Source organism: Dendropsophus ebraccatus, chromosome 3 (assembly GCF_027789765.1).
Source record: "Dendropsophus ebraccatus isolate aDenEbr1 chromosome 3, aDenEbr1.pat, whole genome shotgun sequence".
Taxonomy (NCBI): domain Eukaryota; kingdom Metazoa; phylum Chordata; class Amphibia; order Anura; family Hylidae; genus Dendropsophus; species Dendropsophus ebraccatus.
Window position 1 is genome coordinate 86496846 of NC_091456.1, and position 23147 is coordinate 86519992.

The 23147-nt window shown below is 45.3% G+C and overlaps 1 protein-coding gene across 2 annotated transcripts in view; it reads right to left on the bottom strand.

Moving 5' to 3' along the window:
* Window positions 1–23147, bottom strand: part of SUSD1 (sushi domain containing 1) — a 106249-nt gene that overhangs the window by 6411 nt on the left and 76691 nt on the right. For both annotated transcript variants that reach the window (XM_069962142.1, XM_069962141.1), the window contains exons 20-22: window positions 11825–11864; window positions 9486–9579; window positions 211–247 (exon numbers count right to left, since the gene is read on the bottom strand). In XM_069962142.1, the coding sequence (XP_069818243.1) occupies window positions 232–247; window positions 9486–9579; window positions 11825–11864 (150 nt within the window). In that variant the 3' untranslated portion in view covers window positions 211–231. The remainder of the gene's footprint in view (window positions 1–210; window positions 248–9485; window positions 9580–11824; window positions 11865–23147) is intronic.

Consider the following 23147-nt stretch of genomic DNA (forward strand, 5'->3'; position numbering starts at 1 on the left):
CCCTTGATAGCAAAAGCATATAAGAGCAGAATAAGACTATGTTCCCTCTTCGGGAACATATCAGGGGAACACGGCTATCTTGTTAAATAGACGACCACTAATAAAGATCATGTTATTTAGTAGCGTCTGTCTATTTAACGAGAAAGAAGCATTCCCCCGATATGTTCCCAAAGTGGGAATATAGCCTAATAGTATAAAGCAGTAACTTACTGTCTGTCTAAAATGTCTCTGTTAGCTGTTACGGCACCTGCAAAAAGCAAACAGAATATGAATAATGGGTAAGCTTTATATGTTTTTAGTAACCTATTCCTTTTAACACGATTCTATTTTACTGTTGTTGCTATTATTATTTTTATTATTATTATTATTATTATTATTATTATTATTATTAATAATGATAACCATAGCTATTAATAATAGTAGCAGCATTATATGTATATACCATGGTTAACATATAGTGTAGAGTAATCTTCAATAATTAAGAATGCAAAGAAAATTAGAAATTCTTTGCACAAAAAAACCAAAGAAGCATATTTATCCTTTTAACAATCACATGATAGTCATTCCTAGAAGGTCACATGTCTTGGATGCCATTCCTCTTCATTTATGTTTCAACACATTTTTTCCATTTTTTTCAAATTATAGTTGAAAGACGCTTTGAGTTAAGCAGAAAAAAAAACTTTGATCTGGATCCGCATTTCTGACCTTTGATCTAAGTCAGCAGAGTTTATATATTAGGGAATTACTGGATATAAAATTCCTAGTATGTAAGAGTAAGTCTGCATTTTATGGGCTGCACTCTGCTATAATAATCTCCTACGCAGTAGTGTTAGATACCATAGGATACAGTTGCAAGTAAAACTATTGAACCTACAGTTGTGCTCAAAAGTTTACACACCCCAGCAGAATTTTTGCTTTCTTGTCCTTTTTTCAGAGAATACGAATGAATAACACAAAAAAAAACATTTTTTTCCACTCATGGTTAGTGTTTGGTTGAAGACATTTATTGTCCAACATACCATGTTTTTCTTTTGATATCATAATGACAACCAAAAACATCCAAATCACCCTGATCAAACGTTTACATACCCCGGTTCTTAATACTGTGTATTGCCCCCTCTGTGTATTGCCCCCTCTTTATTTTCTCAGACGGTAAAGCTGCCCATTCTTCTTGGCAAAAAGCCTCCAGTTCCTGTAAATACCTGGGCTGTTTTGTATGAACTGCAAACTTGAGATCTCCCCAGAGTGGCTCAATGTTATTGAGGTCAGGAGACTCAGATAGCCACTCCAGAACCTTCAGTTTGTTCTGCTGTAGCCAATGACAGGTTGACTTGGCTTTGTGTTTTAGATCAATGTCATGTTGAACGTCCAAGTACATTCCATGGGCAGCTTTCGGGCTGATGAGTGCAAATTTGCTCCCAGTATTTGCTGATAATGTGCTGCATTCATCTTTCCTTCGACTTTGACCAAGTTTCCTGAGCCTTTGTAGCTCACACATCCCCAAAACATCAGCGATCCACCTCTGTGCTTTACAGTAGGAATGGTGTTCCTTTCATCATAGGCCTTGCTGACACCTCTCCAAATGTAACGCTTATGGTTATGGCCAAAAAGTAAAATTTTCGTCTCATCACTCCAAATTACCTTGTTCCAGATGTCTTGAGGTTTGTCTCTGTGCTGTTTGGCGTATTGTAGGCAAGATAATTGTGGCATTTGCACAGTAATGTCTTTCTCCTGTCAATTCACTTGACCATGCAGCTCCGTTTTCTTCAAGTGTCTCCTTATTGTGCATCTTAAAATAGCGACGCCACTGTTTTAAGAGTTTTTATTTATGCATTTAAACTGTTAAACAATAAAATACAGAACATTGAAAGACAACCACACTTAATCAGGAGTGTTGATATCAGCGTACAACAGCGGTCTGCTCAATTATGCTACAAAAGTATAGTAGAAAATGAAAAAGAAAACACACTAGTTTTCAGAGAGTCCTGTAATTCAGCTGATGTTATGTGTGGGTCTTCTTTGCATCCTGAACAATTTTTGTCAATTTGTGTCAACTTCTATGCCCAAATCACCAGGGTATGTGAACTTTTTGCTGTGGCCCAGGGCGCTGGATACTGGTGTTGAACCAGCCGGTGGGCTCTGGAGTAACACCCACCCCTGGACACACAGGCGACCTTTGGTAGAACTAGTGTGAGGAGCAGGGTGCAACGGCAGAGATGACTTAAACAATGCTTAAATTCACTTAAAAATATCTTCAGTGCGGTACAGAAAAGGAACTGTACTTTTGGTACTTAATTAATAATTGGTAATTGGTAATAATTTGTAACAAGAATAGTTTGAGGTGAAGTAGTGTAACGACTGGAGTCGTGGATCCACTGGACTGTCACCAGCGATGGCGTAAACCGCACGAGGGAGCAGAGTCTAAGGGGCCGCTAGTCTTCACCAGAGCCCAACGCAAGGTGGGATGGACTTGCTGTGGCAGGCGACCCCCACCTCACTACCCCTGGCTTGGCTTGCTAGTGATGGCGGACGAGGTGTAGCGAGAACAGTAGGCAAGCAGACAGGCAGGAGGTCACACGGATAGCATGCACGAGGTGACAGAGAATACGGGCAGGAATAAGGGCAGGAACAATGAACAGGAACAATGGAGAGCTGGGTCACACACTAATGGGAAGCATGCAGAGGCTCCAACACCTGTGGTGGGGAAGGGCTGCAATTTATAGGAGAGCCTCAGAGCAGCAGCCAATTAAAGACGCACTGACCCTTTAAATTGTAGCAGAGCCGGCGCACGCGCTCCCTAGGCGACAGGGACGCGCCCATTGCGCTGACAGGGAGCTGGAGGAGGAGGAGCCCCGGCACAGAGCAGAAGATGGGGCTGCAGCAGCGCAGCGAGAGGTATGTGCCGCGGACGTGGCAGTACCCCCCCCCCTCTTTCTTGTCTGCAAGAATTTCTTGATGAGGTCCCGATCCAGAATGTTGGCTTCAGGCTCCCAAGACCTTTCTTCTGGACCAAAACCCCTCCAGTCAACCAGGAAGAACCGCCTCCCCCTGACCATCCTTATATCCAGGATGTCCTTGACAGCATAAATGTCGGAGGATGCTGCTTGCTGTGGTGGAGAGATTGCCTTTCTAGAAAAATGGTTGAGGACCACTGGTTTCAGGAGGAAGACATGAAAGGAGTTGAGAATCCTCATGGTGGCCGGTAGGCGAAGCTTGTAGGTTTGGATAGTTTGGTAGGTAGGATTGACACGCTTCAGCACCATGAATGGTCCAAGGAACCGTGGGCCCAACTTGTAGCTTGGGACCTTGAGACGTACACTACCGTTCAAAAGTTTGGGGTCACCCAAACAATTTAGTGTTTTCCATGAAAAGTCACACTTATTCACCACCATACGTTGTGAAATGAATAGAAAATAGAGTCAAGACATTGACAAGGTTAGAAATAATGATTTGTATTTGAAATAACATTGTTTTTACATCAAACTTTGCTTTCGTCAAAGAATCCACCTTTTGCAGCAATTACAGCATTGCACACCTTTGGCATTCTAGCTATTAATCTGTTGAGGTAAGCTGGAGAAATTGCACCCCACGCTTCTAGAAGCAGCTCCCACAAGTTGGATTGGTTGGATAGGCACTTCTGGCGTACCATACGGTCAAGCTGCTCCCACAACAGCTCAATGGGGTTCAGATCTAGTGAATGCGCTGGCCACTCCATTACCGATAGAATACCAGCTGCCTGCTTCTGCTGTAAATAGTTCTTGCACAATTTGGAGGTGTGTTTAGGGTCATTGTCCGGTTGTAGGATGAAATTGGCTCCAATCAAGCGCTGTCCACTGGGTATGGCATGGCGTTGCAAAATTGAATGATAGCCTTCCTTATTCAGAATCCCTTTTACCCTGCACAAATCTCCCACCTTTCCAGCACCAAAGCAACCCCAGATCATCACATTACCTCCACCATGCTTAACAGATGGCGTCAGGCATTCTTCCAGCATCTTTTCATTTGTTCTGCGTCTCACAAACGTTCTTCTTTGTGATCCAAACACCTCAAACTTGGATTCATCCGTCCACAACACTTTTTTCCAGTCTTCCTCTGTCCAATGTCTGTGTTCTTTTGCCCATCTTAATCTTTTTCTATTATTGGCCAGTCTCAGATATGGCTTTTTCTTTGCCACTCTGCCCTGAAGCCCAAAATCCCGCAGCCGCCTCTTCACTGTAGATGTTGACACTGGTGTTTTGGGGGTACTATTTAATGAAGATGCCAGTTGGGGACCTGTGAGGCGTCTGTTTCTCAAACTAGAGACTCTAATGTGCTTATCTTCTTACTTAGTTGTGCAACGCGGCCTCCCACTTCTTTTTCTACTCTGGTTAGAGCCTGTTTGTGCTGTCCTCCGAAGGGAGTAGTACACACCGTTGTAGGATAATCTTCAATTTCTTAGCAATTTCTCGCATGGAATAGCCTTCATTTCTAAGAACAAGAATAGACTGTCGAGTTTCAGATGAAAGTTCTCTTTTTCTGGCCATTTTGAGCGTTTAATTAACCTTACAAATTTGATGCTCCAGAAACACAATCTGCTCAAAGGAAGGTCAGTTTTGTAGCTTCTGTAACAAGCTAGACTGTTTTCAGATGTGTAAACATGATTGCACAAGGGTTTTCTAATCATCAATTAGCCTTCTGAGCCAATGAGCAAACACATTGTACAGTACCATTAGAACACTGGAGTGATAGTTGCTGGAAATGGGCCTCTATACACCTATGTAGATATTGCACCAAAAACAAGACATTTGCAGCTAGAATAGTCATTTACCACATTAGCAATGTACAGAGTGTATTTGTTTAAAGTTCGGACTAGTTTAAAGTTATCTTCATTGAAAAGTACAGCTCTTTTCCTTCAAAAATAAGGACATTTTAATGTGGACCCAAACTTTTGAACAGTAGTGTATATATTTGGCGGAAAGCCAAACCTTGTCACCTGGAGCATAGGTCACGGCAGGTCTCCTCCTCTTGTCTGCCTGGACCTTCATTCGACCTGTTGCATGAAGTAGAGATTGCCTGGTTTGCTCCCAGATGGACTTAAAGTCAGTCCCCAGTTCGTCCACGGCAGGTACCTCAGAGGAAGCGGGTACAGGTAAAGGAGGACGTGGGTGTCGGTCATAGACAATGAAGAATGGTGAGTTGCCAGTGGAACTGGAGTCATGATGATTATAAGCAAACTCTGCCCAGGGAAGTAGGTCTGACCAGTTGTCCTGACAAGCCGAGACAAAATGCCGGAGATAGTTTCCCAAAATCTGGTTAACTCTTTCAACCTGCCCATTGGACTTCGGATGGTAGGCAGAAGAGAAGTCCAACTTCACCTGGAGTCGGGAACAGAGGGCTCGCCAGAATCTGGAAACAAATTGAGGTCCTCTGTCCGAGACGATTGTTTGAGGAAGACCATGCAGTCTGAAGATATGCTGTAAGAAAAGACTTGCCAGACAAGGAGCAGAAGGCAGCTTGGGAAGTGGTACAAAATGGAACATCTTGGAGAACCAGTCTGTGATCCCCCAGACAACTGTGTTACCAGTGAAAGGAGGGAGATCAGTAACAAAGTCCATTGCGATATGTGTCCATGGCTGCTCAGGGATAGGCAAAGGCTGGAGAAGACCGTCTGGCCTTTGATGAAGGATCTTGTTCTGGGCACAGGTAGAACACAATGCCACAAAGTCCTTGACATCTTGAGGAAGACTGGGCCACCAATAGAAAAGAGATATTAATTGTCTGGTTTTGTGGATACCAGGGTGGCCTACAACCAAGAAGCAGCACAAACAAAAATTTTGCCAGGGGGAAGATTCTGTAGGACGGAAGTAGCCACGGGAACCAGGTACATCTTTTTGTCCCAGGACATCGGATGCTCGTGAGAGAGCGTTGGCTCTTTTGTTCTTGTCTGTAGGACGGAAATGAATGAGGAAGTCAAATCTGGAGAAAAAGAGCGACCACCTGGCCTGACAAGGGTTAAGGCGTTGAGCAGTCTGAAGGTACAGAAGATTCATTTGGTCCATGTAGATGGTGACTGGATGATTAGCTCCCTCCAGGAGATGGCGCCATTCCTCTAGAGCCAACTTAATGGCCAGAAGTTCTCGATCCCCGATAGTATAATTACGCTCTGCAGGGGAGAAGGTCTTGGAAAAGAACCCACAGGTCCTCGTCTTTCCTAAGGCATCCTTCTGAGTGAGTACGGCCCCTGCACCCACCGAGGAAGCGTCCACTTCCAAGAAGAATGGTTTAACAGGATCTGGGTGCAGCAAAATGGGAGCGGAAGTAAATGCTGACTTCAAATGAGAGAAGGCTTGCTCAGATTGAGCAGACCATAGTCTTGGATCAGCTTCCTTTTTGGTAAGGGCCACAATGGGTGCCCCAAGGGTGGAGAAATGGGGTATAAATTGCCGATGGTAATTTGCGAACCCCAGAAACCTTTGTATAGTCTTAAGTCCAACGAGGCGTGGCCATAGTAGTACCGCTGATTGCTTGGCTGGATCCATTTGTAAGCCGTGGCCAGAAACTATGTACCCCAAGAACGGGAGATTGGTTTGGTGGAACAGGCACTTCTCCAACTTAACATATAGGTGGTTGGCCCTTAACCGTCGCAGTACTTGGCGATATTGTCTCACGTGGGTCCGTGAATCTGGGGAGTAGATCAGGATGTCGTCCAGATATACGACGACACAGACATAAAGCAGGTCCCGGAATATGTCATTAACAAATTCCTGAAAAACCGCTGGGGCATTGCACAGACCAAAAGGCATGACTAAATACTCGAAGTGCCCATCCCTGGTGTTAAAGGCGGTTTTCCATTCATCCCCTTCACGCATCCTGATCATATTATAAGCTCCCCTGAGATCCAGCTTGATGAAGATCCGAGCTCCACGGAGACAGTCAAACAATTCTGGTATTAGTGGAAGAGGGTACCGATTCTTCACCGTCACCTTATTAAGGCCCCGATAGTTGATACATGGACGGAGAGAACCGTCCTTTTTCTGGACGAAGAAGAAGCCTTCACCCACTGGAGATGAGGACTTGCAGATAAAGCTGCAACCAGGAGCTGCAACCAGGGGAGCCCCAGCAGGATGTCTGATGAGGAGCTGGACAAGACAAAGAAGACAATCTTCTCCGAGTGCAGCGCCCTTGAAGCGTCACTGGTTCGGTCTGGTACCGGATGACCATGTTGAGCGACTCTCCGGTGACCGAGGAGATGGAAAGTGGCTTAGAGAGTTAACGTACTGGTAGTTGCCATCTTTGAACCAAGGTAGCCACGATGAAGTTGCCAGCAGAACCCAAGTCAAGGAAAGAAGAGGACTGGTAACTCTGTCCCGAAGGCGTCAAGATGGTAACTGGTGCAGACAATCTGGGAAAGGAAGCATTTACACCTATGGAGGCCTCTCCAACCGGACCTAGGTGTGGGCATTTCCCTGACGCTGCGGCCGCTGGGGAGAATTCAGACGGAAATGGCCGGAACTACCACAGTAGAGACAGAGGTTTAACTCCCGACGACGAGTTCTCTCCTCGGGAGTCAGGCGAACTCGTTAAACCTGCATGGGTTCTTCGGATGCAGACTGGGGTGCAGGAGTAACCGGGTTCTGGAATGAGGAGGATGAGGTCGGTCAGAGAGGTCGGAAGGTCTCGGGCGGATAGCACATCCTTCACCCGCCTGGAAAGACCCTTCTTGAAGGTGGTGACCAGGGCAACTTAATTTCAGTCAAGTTCAGCAGCCAAGGTACGGAACTGGATGGCGTACTTGGCCATGAAGGAGTTCCCCTGTTGCAGGTTGAGGAGAGCGGTCTCTGAAAAAGAAGCTCGGGCTGGCTCCTCAAAGACACAGCGAAACTTTGCCAGAAAGGCCCGAAGATTAGCTGTCACTGGGTCGTCACAGTCCCACAACGGTGTAGCCCAGGCCAGGGCCCTCCCCTCCAAGAAGCTGATGACAAATGCCACCTTTAAGCGCTTGGTGGTGAATTGGTTAGAGAGCAGTTTAATGTGCATAGCCCACTGTGTGACGAATCCTCTGCACAACTTGGGATCTCCATCATATTTTGACGAGAGAGCAAGCCGTAGATTAGGACCAAGAGGAGACGGCACAGGAGAAGAAGGTGGGGATGCTGGGGGTGACCGCTGAACTGCAGTGCGCTGCTGTAAGGCAGCAGTCAGCTGTTGGATTTGCTGAGACTGCTGCTGGATCTGCTGAGCCTGCTGGGCGACCACTCTGGCGATGTCTCGGATGTCAGGCACCTCGCCGGGATCCATGGTTGGAGCCTGCTGTAACGACTGGAGTCGTGGATCCACTGAGCCGTCACCAGCGATAGCGTAAGCCGCACCAGGGAGCGGAGTGTAAGGAACCACTGGTCTGCACCAGAGCCCACCGCAAGGCGGGGTGGACTTGCTGCGGCAGGCGACCCCCACGTCGCTACCCCTGGCTTGGCTTGCTAGTGACGTCGGACGAGGTGTAGCTAGAACAGTAGGAAAGCAGGCAGGTAGGAGGTCACACGGATAGCAGGCATGAGTGAAACCGCAGGTGACAGAGATTACGGGCAGGAACAAGGGCAGGAACAATGAACAGGAACAATGGAGAGCTGGGCCACACACTAATGGGAAGCATGCAGAGGCTCCAACACCTGTGGTGGGGAAGGGCTGCAATTTATAGGAGAGCCTCAGAGCAGCAGCCAATTAAAGGCACACTGACCCTTTAAATTGTAGCAGAGCCGGCGCACGCGCTCCCTAGGAGGCAGGGACGCGCCCATCGCGCTGACAGGAAGCTGGAGGAAGGGGAGCCCCAGCACAGAGCAGAAGATGGGGCAGCAGCAGCGCGGCAAGAGGTATGTGCCGCAGCCGCGGATGTGACAAGTAGAATAAGGAAAACTCTGTAGCAGCGGGCAGCAGCTGGTAAGAACACTGGGTAAGTATACAGCATTGTTACATTTCATGCTTTCCAGGCCACACATTAAAATAATCACCTAAAGGGCTGATTGAGGGTTTACAATAAATCATTAGAGCTATAACTGCATAAAACAAGACAGGTCAGATTTACAGCACAAAGGGGTTAAGACTCACAATCATTTACCCTGCAGTATTGGTTAAACTTGGTTAAACAGATGTTTTCTATACCAAATTAGTTTTATGAGGAAGAAGATAAATATCAGGCTATATTCCAACTTCAGGAACATATCAGGCAAAGGTGGCCATCTCATTATATAGATGGACCCCAATAGGGATATGATCATTATTAGTGGTCGTCTATATACCGAGACAGCCGCCTTTGCCCCATGTGTTCATGAAGTGGGAACATAGCCTTATAGAGTATGCAAGGAGTGGCCTTATATGCATCATATTGGTATTATATGCACTTATGGGCTTTGGCTGTACAGCATTTTTGTAAAGTAGCCTTGGTCTAATATACAAATGCTGTAAAGCAAAATGCATTTAAATTAAATATCTATTCACTCCAAGGTACTTACCGTGCCAGTGAGTAAGACATAAATACTATGAAGCATGCAAAAGCAACTGATCCCAACAACACAACACTCATGTAATGATGACTGCCTCTTGGCTCTGAAAGAAAGAACAATATGAAGCCTAAGTGAAATTTTAGCAAATCTACTCCTACAAACCACAAAACAAAAAAGTGCATTGAAAAACATGTACAAATGAATTTTACCTTGCGTAACAATTTTGTGCGATTGGCTTTTTTTTTATAATAAACAATAATTCTAATAATGTTGACCTCAGCTGGAAGGTATATCTAGAACTGTTATCATCCTCTCGCAAAGTAGTTTATAGGCTACTCTGAGGATTACTGGTCCTCTATTTTTATAATAAAAAATCCGGTGTTACTGTTATCCTGTCAAAGGGGCAAGACCCTTTAGACTCAATTATCGTCGATCAGTCCTGACAGTATCAAACTGTGTAGGGTCACGCTTTAATAGAGAAATTGTAATGTAGTTGTCAATTTATTAATTTCCAGGTGGACTAATAGAAATGGTGCAACAACATAAGAATATTACAATGCCACGTCCTAAGAAATGGAGGGACACTGAGCATCCCTCTGCCATCATCCTCTCCAGCACAGCTTTAGGAGTCGGGTCGTGATATCACCATGTTATCCAGGAAGTGATGGCTTCATGCAGGAGTAAGTGCAGGGAAAAACCTTCTATGTGCATTTCCCGTAATAAGTGTATATTGGTGATTTGTATAACTTTTGGGGGGCAATACAATACTTTAATATAAATTCCGCACTTCTTCTTTAACATTTATTAAAAGGATCCTTTTCTTCATACAATGTTTTTATTATTTCTACAGTATGGCATCTCTGTGAGTTTGCTTAGTCATACAACACATAAGCAGCGGTGTACTCTTTTTCTCATTAGCTAAATGATCTGTTTCTGTGTGTATTACATTGAGAAACAGCATGGTTGACCATGTAGCCTAGCTTGTCCTGGCTTTAGGGAGGATGGAAATTATATAACAAAGCATAACATGTATCCTGAAACTCAGGCATAGTTAGTGTTCTTGCCTCTCTGCCATGCAAAGAGCATGGATCACCTAAATATCATATAGCCAAATGTCACGATAATTAGAATAAAGTGTCAGTAAACGACTGTTTTACTGAAATTGCTGTATAATTAGATTGTGAAACAGCCACTTGATGGGCTATAGAGTGACTGAAGAATAAATCATTCAGTCTACTGTGCCAGTATTGTTTATATGATAAGGAACAGACATCCTGCTGCATTTGGCCAGAAAAATCATATGTGACAATTGATTTATGCAGCTAAAGACTCCAGTCCAAAAGTTTGATAAGCTTGACAGAATCAAGTGCCATTATCAACCTTACTTCACAATGGAGACATATGCGGGTAAGGCTGTAATTATATATGTATCATCAGCATTGCCACTTCATTGAATGAATAATACATGTTGGTTGGAGTCTAAACCCTGTAGAGATAACTATAAAGTAGTATCTCTGTTTACCTTCTCAATTATTAACAAGGTTTAACATCCTTTTTCATCACTCGTCATGCAAATATAGATATCCATGGAAGAATTTTCCTATGCATCTCCGAAAATGACACTTGTTTCAGGTCAGCTTTTTGTGCTGGCTGTTCTCTTCCATAATAATATTAATTTATAAAACGCTGTCTTCTATTAAATGATCCCAGATGTGTGTGTCATTATTGTGCTATGTAGATAATCAGGAAAATGTGTTCCAATGTGCTGCTGTTCTAACCAAGATATCAAGAAGAAATCCATCTACTCAGCTGCAGCAGAAACTTAATAATTTACCATTAAACAAGTAGAAGAAAGGGGGAAAAAAGAGTTATATAGCCTAAGGGCCCTATTACATGGGAAACGTCATGACCCAAGATGGCGGACCTGTACACACATCGAGTTGTGACATAATCAGAACATAAGGAGTATACTTTTGGCTGCCATACTGAACTAAAAAAAGTAGGATAAGGCTGCTGAATAGATTATTACTTTGTATTTACAGGTTATATTACTTTTTGTTCTCTGCTGAACTTTTGAAAAAAAATTTGCCGGACTTCTCCAGTATTTTGGTGAGTATTTTGCAACCAAGACCAGGAGTGGATTGAAGATACAGAAATGCTATGTTCACACACTGTTGAAATTTACTGGATGACCGCCATTTAATTGCAAAAATTGCTGTTAATTTAAAACAACAACAATGTGTGAGAACATAACCATGAGGTGATTTACACAGATTTAGTTTTTTCATTTGTTTTTCCTACATATAGAACTTGAATGTGTAGATTGGACATTTTCTCATAGTTCTTACCTTCAACTTGTGCGATAACCGTACATGATTGTGTTCTCATCTGAAAAAAAAAATGCAAATGTAATAAAGCTGAAATCTAAATAAAGCTGACAAAAAATGGATTTATATAAAAAAAAATTTAACACTTATGCAACCGCGTTCTGATACACAATATCATACTTTTATGTTAAGTATAGGCCATCACTATTAAACCCCCTTCTAGATATTCTATGTAATGATTTGGAAACATGCAAAATGTACAGACCGTATGCCTGATATGTTTTAGTTATTATTGGGGTTTTCTTGTGTTTTTAAATGCAGTTTTTATGGGGGGGGGATTGTCATGGTTGAGTGATGTGTTATTTGGCACTGTATGTTTTTGTTTGTTTCAACAAAACTGGGATATTAAAATAAATAAATCCATTAGTATGGTGTAGGAAGAGCACCACCCCAATGAAACACTGGATGCTACAAGTGCTAATCTATTAGATCATGTAAATAGCATGTAAAGAGCACAGGAACTGTGCACTCCAAAATGAAGAAAAGTAGCCTCCCTTTATGCAACAAAACCATTAAAAACATATAAAGACATACACATGGCACACCTCCAATAAGGTGAATTCTTTGTCTAGACACTGAGCATAGCAAAAAGCAATACACAGATGGTATAACAAGTGTTGGTAAAAGATGGTTGCCACTGTGGCAAGAAGTGTTATAAAGAATAGAAATAAACACAGGCAACAAGTCCTGTAGCCATCGCAAAATACAGTAAAATAAGTAAATAAATAAGTAAATATACAATTTGTGGTGTCTATAAAGACGTGGACAGAGGAACAGATGGGCTTCTCTGTTCCTCTTTCCACTACTGTATAGACATCACAGGTTGTATATTCACTTTGCAAGTTCACTCAACACTAGTCACAAGTAAGGATCAGCAAACTCGAACTGCGAAGTTCGAGTTCATGCTTGAATCCATGTGTTCAAGCAGTAGCGGTCTTGGGCACCACGCATCCCACGCAATTGCGTGGGGCCCCCGACATCCAGGGGGCCCCCGCTCTGGTGCCCAAGACCGCTGCGGCTAACTATGTGCGCTCGTAACGAGCGCACATAGTTACCGGCAGCAGCGGCACTCAGTGGCGGATTATAATGTGGGCGGTATGGGCGGCCCGAGGCTCTGGAGGGGCCCATGCCGCCCACATTATTACTGTGCATGAGGTTACACAGCAGCACATCACTTTTGGGGCCCAGTGGGTCCCTGAGTGATGTGCTGCTGTGGCGCGCTGTCCCTGGAGTCCACGGCTGCTGCCGCCAGCGCCGGATTGGCAGCAGCCGCAACCTCTGACCCCTGGCCTGGCCCACAACATACATTGGCCTCCTTTAGTGAGCGGTACCTGAGGGCGCAGCGCCAGTGACGTCAACCGTGCTCCTGCCCAGCCCAGCCTCGCTCCTGGAAGTCTCCCTGCAAGGTCCTGCCCCGCCGCGCTTCTTCACCTCAGGGCAATCATGCTCAAGTGAGGTAATGTATGTGTGTGTGTGTGTTTGGGGGGGGGGGTCAGGTGGTGTTGTATGCTTGTATGGAGGGGTCTGGTGAGGTTGTGTGTTTGTGGGGGGATGAGGGTCAGGTGGGGAGGTGTAATTGCAGGCAGGAGTACAGCATTGGAGTACAACTCCTATCATGGAAGTTGCTGTCAGCAAATGATGGGGAAGTAGTCCAGAATCAGCTAATGGATCAGGATGGACTATGCACAGTAGTATCAGTGCACAGAATTAAAACAGTCCGATGTGCTGTTTGTTTGGTGAAGTTTATAACAAACAAAAAGCACATCGGACTGTTAATTCTGGACTACTTCCCCATCATTGCTGACAGCAACTTCCATGATAGGAGTTGTACTCCAATGCTGCTAAAGGGTGATCTTTGCTCTCTTGCTAATTCATTCTGTACTTTCATATATATTGTTTTTAATTTCTGTATTTTTTTTTATTTTAATACATTAAGGTTATGTTCATATCTCGTTTTTAGCCGCACGTCGGGCTACACGGCAGAAATCAGTGAAAAAAGGATGCTGCTGTGCAGCCCGACGTGCGGCCGACGGCCACATGATGGCCACATGACGGCCACAAATGAGCAGAACACAGTCACATAATGATAAACGGGGGGAGCGCACAGGGGGCTATATTAACGGGGGGAGTGCACAGGGGGGCTATATAAATGGGGGAGCGCACAGGGGGGCTATATAAACAGGGGAGCACACAGGGGGGCTCTATATAAGTGGGGGAGTGCATGGGGGCTATATAAACGGGGGGAGCGCACAGGGGGGCTATATAAACGGGAGCACACAGGGGGCTATATACAAGTGGGGGAGCTCACAGGGGGCTATATACAAGTGGGGGAGCTCACAGGGGGCTATATAAGGGGGGAACACACAGGGGGGCTATATACAAGTGGGGGAGCACACAGGGGATATATAAAACTGGGGGCAGCACACGGGGTATGTACAACTGGGGGCAGCACAGGGGGGGTATATACAACTTGGGGGAGCACACGGGGTATATACGACTGGGAGCAGCACACAGGGGGTCTATATAGTATACTGGGGGAGCACACAGGGGGGCTATGTATAACTGGGTGATCACACAGGTCTATATATAACTGCGGGAGCACACAGGGGGGGTCTATATACCACTGGGGACAGCACACAAGAGGTATTTACTACTGGGGGCAGCACACAAGTGGTATTTACTGCTGTCGGCAGCGCACAAGGGGTCTATATAACTGGGGGCAGCACACAGCGGTCTTAATTACATTGGGACTGCACAGAAGTGCCTATATGCCTTACTACTATACTGGGGCACAGAACATACCTAATTATTAAGTGGGAGCACAGGGACACCTTTAATCTGTGGGGGCACAGAGGGGCGTAACTACTATATAGACGTAGAGGGGACCTAACTACTGTATGTGTTGGAGCCTAAAATATTTCTCTGACAGATTCTGGAGGGAAGATTACCAGCCGGGAGAAGACTTCAAGGTGGCTCACGCTGGATGGAGAGAGAAAGAAAAAGAAGTAAAAGACGCTGATCAGAGAAGACGCCTCCTGTAAGTCACTGGATGTAACTGCACTCTGCTATAGGGTCTGTAGTGATAGGGGTCATGGTGTGGCAGTATTATGTTATGGCATCATTGGTAATATCTTCCTGTTTTGTTCAGAGCAGTTTTGAGGTAATTTGTAATCTCTGTATGGTGGTAGGAGGGTTATAAGAGGACTACTGGGGGGGGGGGGGGGCAGCGCATGTCGAGGAGGGGGGGGCATGGGGGGGGCCCAGACATGACTTTGCTTGGGGCCCCAGAAATGCCAAGACCGCCCCTGTGTTCAAGTAATGAACAGACACCTGAACAATCACGCGTCTGTGTGTCTACTTGTTCTTCAATAAGGCCACTGAGGTGACGGCTCAGCAGCCAATTAGCAAGCTTTTATGCCGGGCATGGCTGGGATTGGTCAGGCTGGACATGTTACCCTGGTGTATAAAAATGCCTGTCACATGTCCTGCTGCTATTTTGCTGCTTGTTAGAGTAGGAAGATCCTGGCTCAGTGATGGATTGCTCTGGGCTCCAGCAGCCTATTATAAGCCAGCACTGATCTAATAGAAAAATAAGGGAATACAAACAAAAGCTGGTGGAGGCACTACTGTCAGAATTCCCATCTGACAAAAAGGGCTCGGGGGAGCAACAGACCGAGGAGGTGGTCACGACTGCAGCTTGGGGACCAGCACTGTCACATAAAGGAGTGTGAGCATGGCCTCTATGTGGAACACCTTTCTGAGAACTCCGCAAAATGCACCAACACCATTGGCAGGTATGGCACGCATGAGCAGGAGGCAGAATTATAAGCATGTGTTGGATTAGTTTGTGTCACATGGTGCTGAATAATCGCTGATCCACATTCAATTTCTAGATTTCCAAAATGGCCAGAGCTCTCCCTCTATCCCTTGGAGGTACTGGCCTTCCCTACAGCAAGCGTGCTCTCCGAAAGGGTATTTAGCACCACGGGTGGTGTCATCCACCTATTCACAGCCAACATGGAGAAACTGATATTCCTAAAAATGAACGTCATGGATCTCAGATGACTTGTTGGTTTTGGTGCCTGATTAAGAAGTCTATTTGCAAATCGGCAGTGTTAGCTATTGCCTTCTCCTCGACCTCTACCTTTACCTTCCATCACTTCCACCTACCCCTCCTGATCCTTCTTTTCCATCCGAATGTCCATGTCATTTTTCAATATTATTTAAGCCATGTTCACACACAGTATGTTTTGCGTAAATCACTGCCATTGTTGCAATTTGCAAAAACAGCCGTGATTTATACAAAACATACGTTGTATTAGAATGAATGGAATACCGGCTAGAGGGTATACACACAGTATACGCTCCGGCCGTGATTCCATCCGGCCGCATGAAGAACTGACATGACAGTTTTCTGTGGCCGCTGTCCATTCAATAGCGGCTGCAGGGAACCTGTTAGTTCACACAAAGTGGCGTAGCTACCATAGAGGCAGGGAAGGCGGTTGCTATGGGGCCCGTGGAGGGAGGGAGCCCAGGGAAGATAAGAGCCTCCTGTGTCCTTTTGCTTAACCCCTTATTTACTGCAGTGTGTAACTGACCCAGTGTTCTCTAACATGCTGCAAACCAAAAAAAGGGTTAATATAGAAGACAAGTGGGGAATTATGATGCGGGTACACACTAGGATTAGAATGTGCCCACATCCGAATTAACAAGAAATGAAGATCATCATTAACACCGCCCGCTCTTCAGTAACACCAAACGTTCTGTAACCCGGCCTTATTCATTTAGTTAATTTTAGAGATGAGCGAACCTGGAGCATGCTAGAGTCCATCCGAACCCAATCGTTCAGCATTTGATTAGCGGTGGCTGCTGAAGTTGGATAAAGCTCTAAGATTGTCTGGAAAACATGGATACAGCCAATGACTATATCCATGTTTTCTACATTAGCCTTAGGGCTTTATCCCACTTCAGCAGCCGCTGCTAATCAAATGCCGAACGATTGGGTTCGGATGGACTCGAGCATGCTCGAGGTTTGCTCATCTCTAGTTAATTTATTTGAATTGCTTTTAATTTTGTCATTTATTTCTTTTGTCTTACTATTTTAAATACTTTCCCACCCCATTACTGCCAGGGCAATTGTCTTGTTACTACCCCCATTTTGGCTGCATTTGTAGCCTTCTACCCCTTTCTACCCCCATTTTACAGCCATTTTAGTGGCCCAAAGTTCGGGTCTGTGCAAAAGTTTGGATAAAAGTCAGTCAGGGAACTTTTTTTTTATTCAAGCTTGATTGAACTGAGCAAACCTGAATATTGAAGCCGTGTCCGCTCATTACTAGTCACAAGTTATGTTGTTGCTGTAAATTTTACCGGGGAAAATCTACAGCATTTGCAATGGTAAGTAACAGTGGATGTAACATACATTCCACAGTAGTGTTTATCAACATTGTGTTCCCAGTGTCAATAAATACAGTCATCAGCGCAGAAGTGAAAAATTAGCTTTCTATAAATCATTTCTCAAACATAAAATCAAAGTGCAGTAGCAATGAGAAGAAAGAAAATCAGGTGATGTACTATGATCATGATCCCATGCCGCAGAGGGCACTATATAGAGGAAGGCATGTGAAGTCACTTGAGTTCATTTACATCATGAGGGAGTTACATGGCGTGGTATGACTTTTTAATAGAACTAAATCTTCCTGTGTATTGGCTGCGAACACTTTTATTTCCTTACAATTGGCCGTCATTTTATAATTGCTGGGGTCCTACTTCTGGAACCCTGCTGTTCCTGCGGGTAATTTAAGAAAGAAAGGGCAATGAGGGCAATTCAGCACTGTGGCCCCTTAAAAGGGTTATCCAGTGCTACAAAAACATGGCCACTTTCTTCCAGAGACAGCACCACTCTTGTCTCCAGTTCAGGTGTGGTTTGCAATTAAGCCTCATTCACTTCAATAGAACTGAGTTACAAAACCTACACCCACACTGGAAACAAAAGTGGTGCTGTCTCTGGAAGAAAGTGGCCATGTTTTTCTAGTGCTGGATAACCCCTTTAAAGGTCTTGTTTCTCCCACCTTGTAGTGTGTTCCCCATGTTATCCGCTGGGACTATGCAGCTGTATTGACCCTTCTTGGTTACATGATGAAAAGGGGATAGATGTACAAGAGAGTATAAAACAGTAGCTTAAAAATTTATCAAAACTTGTACAGATGTAAACAGAATTCTGGTGAACTTGGATTCCAAGCCTTCATTAACGTATCAGTAAGTATATTTGATTAAATGAAATGGTCTATTTAAGGGTTAATGTACTTAGTGGAAATGCTACATATTTTCACGTTGCCTGTTTAGCTTTCGTATGCGTAGGAGTTCAAGGCACAAAATAGATATTTTTAATGAAGACTATATGAAACTGCGAAAAACAGACCCCTAAACCACCTCTAACACTTAATGTAACTGTCTAAATTACGCTGTCAGCACTGATAGTTATACCAAGATAGTTAAATAGCCAGCAGTGGAGCTTTATACAAATTGCAGCTATCAGCTGCTGAAAGCAGCCAACAGTCGTTGAATGTGGAGAGGGGTCCATTATGGCATGGTGCTCTAAAAGGTTAAAGGAGAATTCTGGCCACAGGCATTTTTGTCAAAACTGCTGGGGAGGGGGTGGGTGGAAAAAAAATGTGCACCTACCTCCTAAGCTCTAGCACTGACATCCACTTTCCTCTTTTCCAGTCCCCTAGTCTGTGGCCACTTCCTGGTTTAGAGAGGGGACCTGGGACGTGCCGTTCCAAGCCCGCTCAGCCATCCAGCGGCTGTAGAGGTGTCCCACCTCTGCTGCTGACTGACTACACAGGCCTGGCAACAGAGACTAGAATAGAGGACAATGGTCAACAGTGCTGGAGCCGGGAAGGTTTTCATCCTCTAAAAGTCAAGACTTTAAAAGTCAATTCTTTGTAAAGTCTTTTTTTTTTTTTTTTTGCTACTGTTACAGATAGCAGTCTCTTAGGTATGTCTCTATAAGCTTAGAACTGGGATTTTGCCCATTCTTCAAGGCAAAACTGCTCCAACTGCCCCAAATTTGAAGGGTTGGGAGTGTGTTCAGCAGTAGTTAAGTCATAGATTCTCAATTGGATTTAAGTCTGGGCTTTGATGGGAAAGTCAGCGAAAGGAAGTGTTAGATTTGCACCATACATAGCACCTGTGCAATGTTCGGCATGGAGAAAATGTTCCAGTGGCATTCCTAATGATGAAGAGGGTGGGGAGAAGGGACAAAGAGGGTGTGCCAGCCTAATGCATACACAATCTAGGCCACTCCCGTAGGGCACGGGGCTGTAAGTTTAAAAGTTGTTTTTTAGGACAATAACTGTATCACCTGCCAAACGGACCGTAGGACAGATCTTGGATTAAAAGCAGCTATGTGAAGGTACAAGCGGTTTGGGGGGGGGTCAAATTGTGGGTACAGAGTCACTTTAAGGAAATTCATAGAAATGGGGGTGAATTAATATGTACTTAGTATTTCTTTTTTAAATAAGGGTTTTTCATTCCACTGTAACAGTTTTGACTATTTTGTAAGGTTGATTACAAGATTTAAAATCCATTTTACTTCCAGGTTGTAATGCAACAAGGTTGTGATGAAACAAAATAGGAAATGCACCAGTGGTGAAAGTACTTTCACAGGGCACTTTAGAAGTCCTTTAATTCCCTTTTTTGAATAAATAAGGCTTTGATTTTTATGGACATATAGCTTAAATCTATTGTGATACCAAAGTTTGTGCCTTTGACATCATTGCCCTGATAAAAATTCAAACACTGTGTGATGTGGACTGCATAACTCACATAAAATCGTTCTAATTCTAATGTGTCTATATTTTTCTACCATCATGTCTTTCATCCTTAACAAACAGCATCTGGTAAGTCACGTACTGCATTCATATAATCGCTGGGGTTCCCTTACAATTCAACTCTGCAGGAAACTAATGAACAGTTTATCTTTTGCAGATGGCTTTGGCAAAGCAATGTAATAAGGGATGAAAGCAAAGTTAGATAGAAGATAGGATATAATGAGAAGCTCAGGGGTCACTGTGGCCCTGAGATAATTGTTTTAAATATTTTAGTTTATTTAAATGGAGAAATTCTCACCTCAGGTGAGCTCATTATAGCTGGATGCAATACTTCCTTTTTAACATGGAGCACAATGATTATTTCTATTCATCAAATATATTATTGACAAAAGGGAGAGAGGCTCTAATAGAAAAATAAGTTTGGGATCTATTCATAAAATTGGGGAAAGTGTTTTGCTTAGATTTCCAAAATATATAGTATAATATAAATACTTGTTGAATTATTATTAAACTGTTTAGATTTGCAAAAGAAAAAAACAACAACTCTAAAGCCTATGATCGGTTTCTGATCAAAGTTGAATTGAAAATAATGACTGGTGATAAGTGAAAGAAATACAAGATACTCTCCATTGTTTCATTACAACCATCGCTTAACCTAGAACAAAGACACATACATTTTGGTATGCACCATTGCAGATAATTTACAATGAATCTATTTTTTTTTTAAATACGTGTAACATTCATATACAAATATATAAAGTCTGCATCTATTGACTATACACTACTAGGCCATATTCACATTTAGTATAACACCAGCCATTCTGTGTCCCGGCCGTTCTACGCCCACATCCATATTCCCCACTGCACACAATGGAGCGTGTGGCCAGAGCCACACGCGTCATTTTGTGAACCAACACGTTCTATGTGGCCCATATTTAATGAATAGCGGCCGCAGTAAAACTCTCCAGGGGGGCGGGGTGGGGGTGTGGAGGGAGTGGAACGGGGGGCGCAGACTCTAGGTCCGCTGAATTTATCTAGTGCACCTTTACATAAATCAGCGTACTGTCGGCGCTGCTGTGACATTTTTAACCCCGGCGCAGAAGACGTCAGACTTAATAAATGTCCCCCCATGTGTCTACACCCCGGCTGGGATCCCCTCTAGCTACAGCACAATGTAAGTTAAGTTTAACTTAATCAAGGCCGTGTTGCAAATCAGCAACAACAGCCGTGATTAATACTTAACTTACGTTGTGTGAACATGGCCCTAAACTGTGTACACCTCTGAGAAATATGTTGGCTCTATATAAGTAAAGAAAAAAATATATAATACAATACAATACAATTGCATAACCACGTTAAGAACAATGATTTGAGAAAACAGTTGTTTTTGATTCTGAGGAATACATGTTGATTTATCAGCAAAAGTCAATAGCTAATACATACCTGTCACGGCCGCAGCGGCGTCCCGCGTTCCGGGCCGCCGCCGCGACCGCCTCCTGCCCCATGCAGCAGCCGGTGTCCATAGTCAGGGACCCGGCGCTGCTATTACTTCGGCCCCGAGGGGCGCCTCACCTCTCCACGCTCCTGTCTCTCGCTGTGCCGGCCGGCGCGCGCGTCCCCGCCTCCTAGGGCGCGCGCGCGCCGGCTGTCTCAGATTTAAAGGGGCAGTGCGCTCCTAATTGGTAGTTGCACCCAATCACTCCCCTATAAATCCCAGCATGCCCTGTCCCTGGTGTTGGAGCCTCTACATGCTTCCCATAGCGTTGGCCCAGCCCCTGTTGTTCCTGTTTCCTATCTGCCACCTGGTCCCAAGTCCTTGTTCCTGATTCCTTCCCGCTACCTGGTCCCTAGTCCTTGTTCCTGGTTCCTATCCGTTACCTGGTCCCTAGTCTGTGTTCCTGGTTCCTGTTCCCCTGTGTCACCGTGGCTCCTGAGTTCAGCCTGTCACCTGCGGACACGCCTACTGCTCCTGTCACGCCTCGCCTGCCGTCACCAGCAACCAAGCCAGGGGTAGCGACCTGGGGGTCGCCTGCCGCAGCAAGTCCATCCCGCCTTGCGGCGGGCTCTGGTGAAAACCAGCGGCCCCTTAGACTCCGCTCCCTGGTGAGGTTAGTACCATCGCTGGTGCCGATCCAGTGGATCCACTACTCCAGGCGTTACAGTAGGCTCCAACCATGGATCCCGGCGAGGTGCCTGATCTCCGTGACGTCGCCAGAGTGGTCGCTCAACAGGCGCAACAAATCCAGAAACAGTCGCAGCAGATCCAGCAACTCACTGCCGCCTTACAGCGCACACCACCTCCTGACGCTGTTTCTACACTCCGACTTGCTCTCCCAAGCAAATACTCTGGTGATTCCAAGTTGTGCAGAGGATTCCTGACTCAGTGCACCGTGGCTTTCATCATCAGCCTATTGGAGGGTAGAGCCCTGGCCTGGGCCACGCCACTGTGGGACCGTGATGATCCTGTTGCTGCCAATCTCCGGGCCTTCCTATTCGAGTTTCGCTCTCTCTTTGAGGAACCTGCCCGTGCTTCTTCAGCCGAGACTGCTCTCCTCAACCTCTCTCAAGGGAGCTCCTCTGTTGGTGACTACGCCATCCAGTTCCGTACCCTGGCGGCTGAATTGGACTGGAATGAAGCCGCTCTAATAGCCACCTTCAAGAAGGGCCTATCCAGTCAAGTGAAAGACGTGCTTTCCGCCCGAGACCTACCTACCTCCCTGAACGAACTCATCCTACTGGCCGCCAGAGTTGATACTCGTTTTTCGGAGAGGGAGGAGGAGGTTCGGCATGAACATCTACTAAGCCGTTCCCGTCGCCATCCCCAGCTGGCGCCGGTTTTCCGGAATCCTGACTTTCCGATGTCCCAGCCCTCTCCTGATATTCCTATGGAGGTGGAACGGGCTCACCTGACGCCTGATGAAAGAATCCGTCGTCTGGAGTTGAATCTCTGTCTCTATTGTGGTGGTTCAGATCACTTTCGGCTGAGATGTCCCCTACGTCCTCAAACGTCCGGAAAATGCTCGCACCTAGGTCCGGTGGGACAGGTGTCCCTAGGTGTGAATGCCACCCTTCCAAGTCTGTCTATGCCAGTTTCCATCCGGACTCCCTCAGGACAAAATCACCAGACTACTGCCTTTCTCGATTCTGGGTCAGCAGGCAGTTTTATTGCGGCTACATTGGTCCAAAGATGGCAGCTACCCGTGACCCGCCTAGCCAGGCCCCTGACTATCTCCTCTGTCACGGGCGAAATTCTTACCGACCGTGTGTACTACCAGACCGCACCTTTAGTCCTCCAGGTGGGTCCTTTACATCAGGAAAAGATATCCTTCTACGTCCTGCCCCATTCTTCCCCCACCGTTCTCCTGGGACTCCCTTGGCTGCAATTACATGCCCCTAAGCTGGACTGGAGAACCGGAGAGATTCTCAGTTGGGGTCAGGACTGTTCCAGCCAG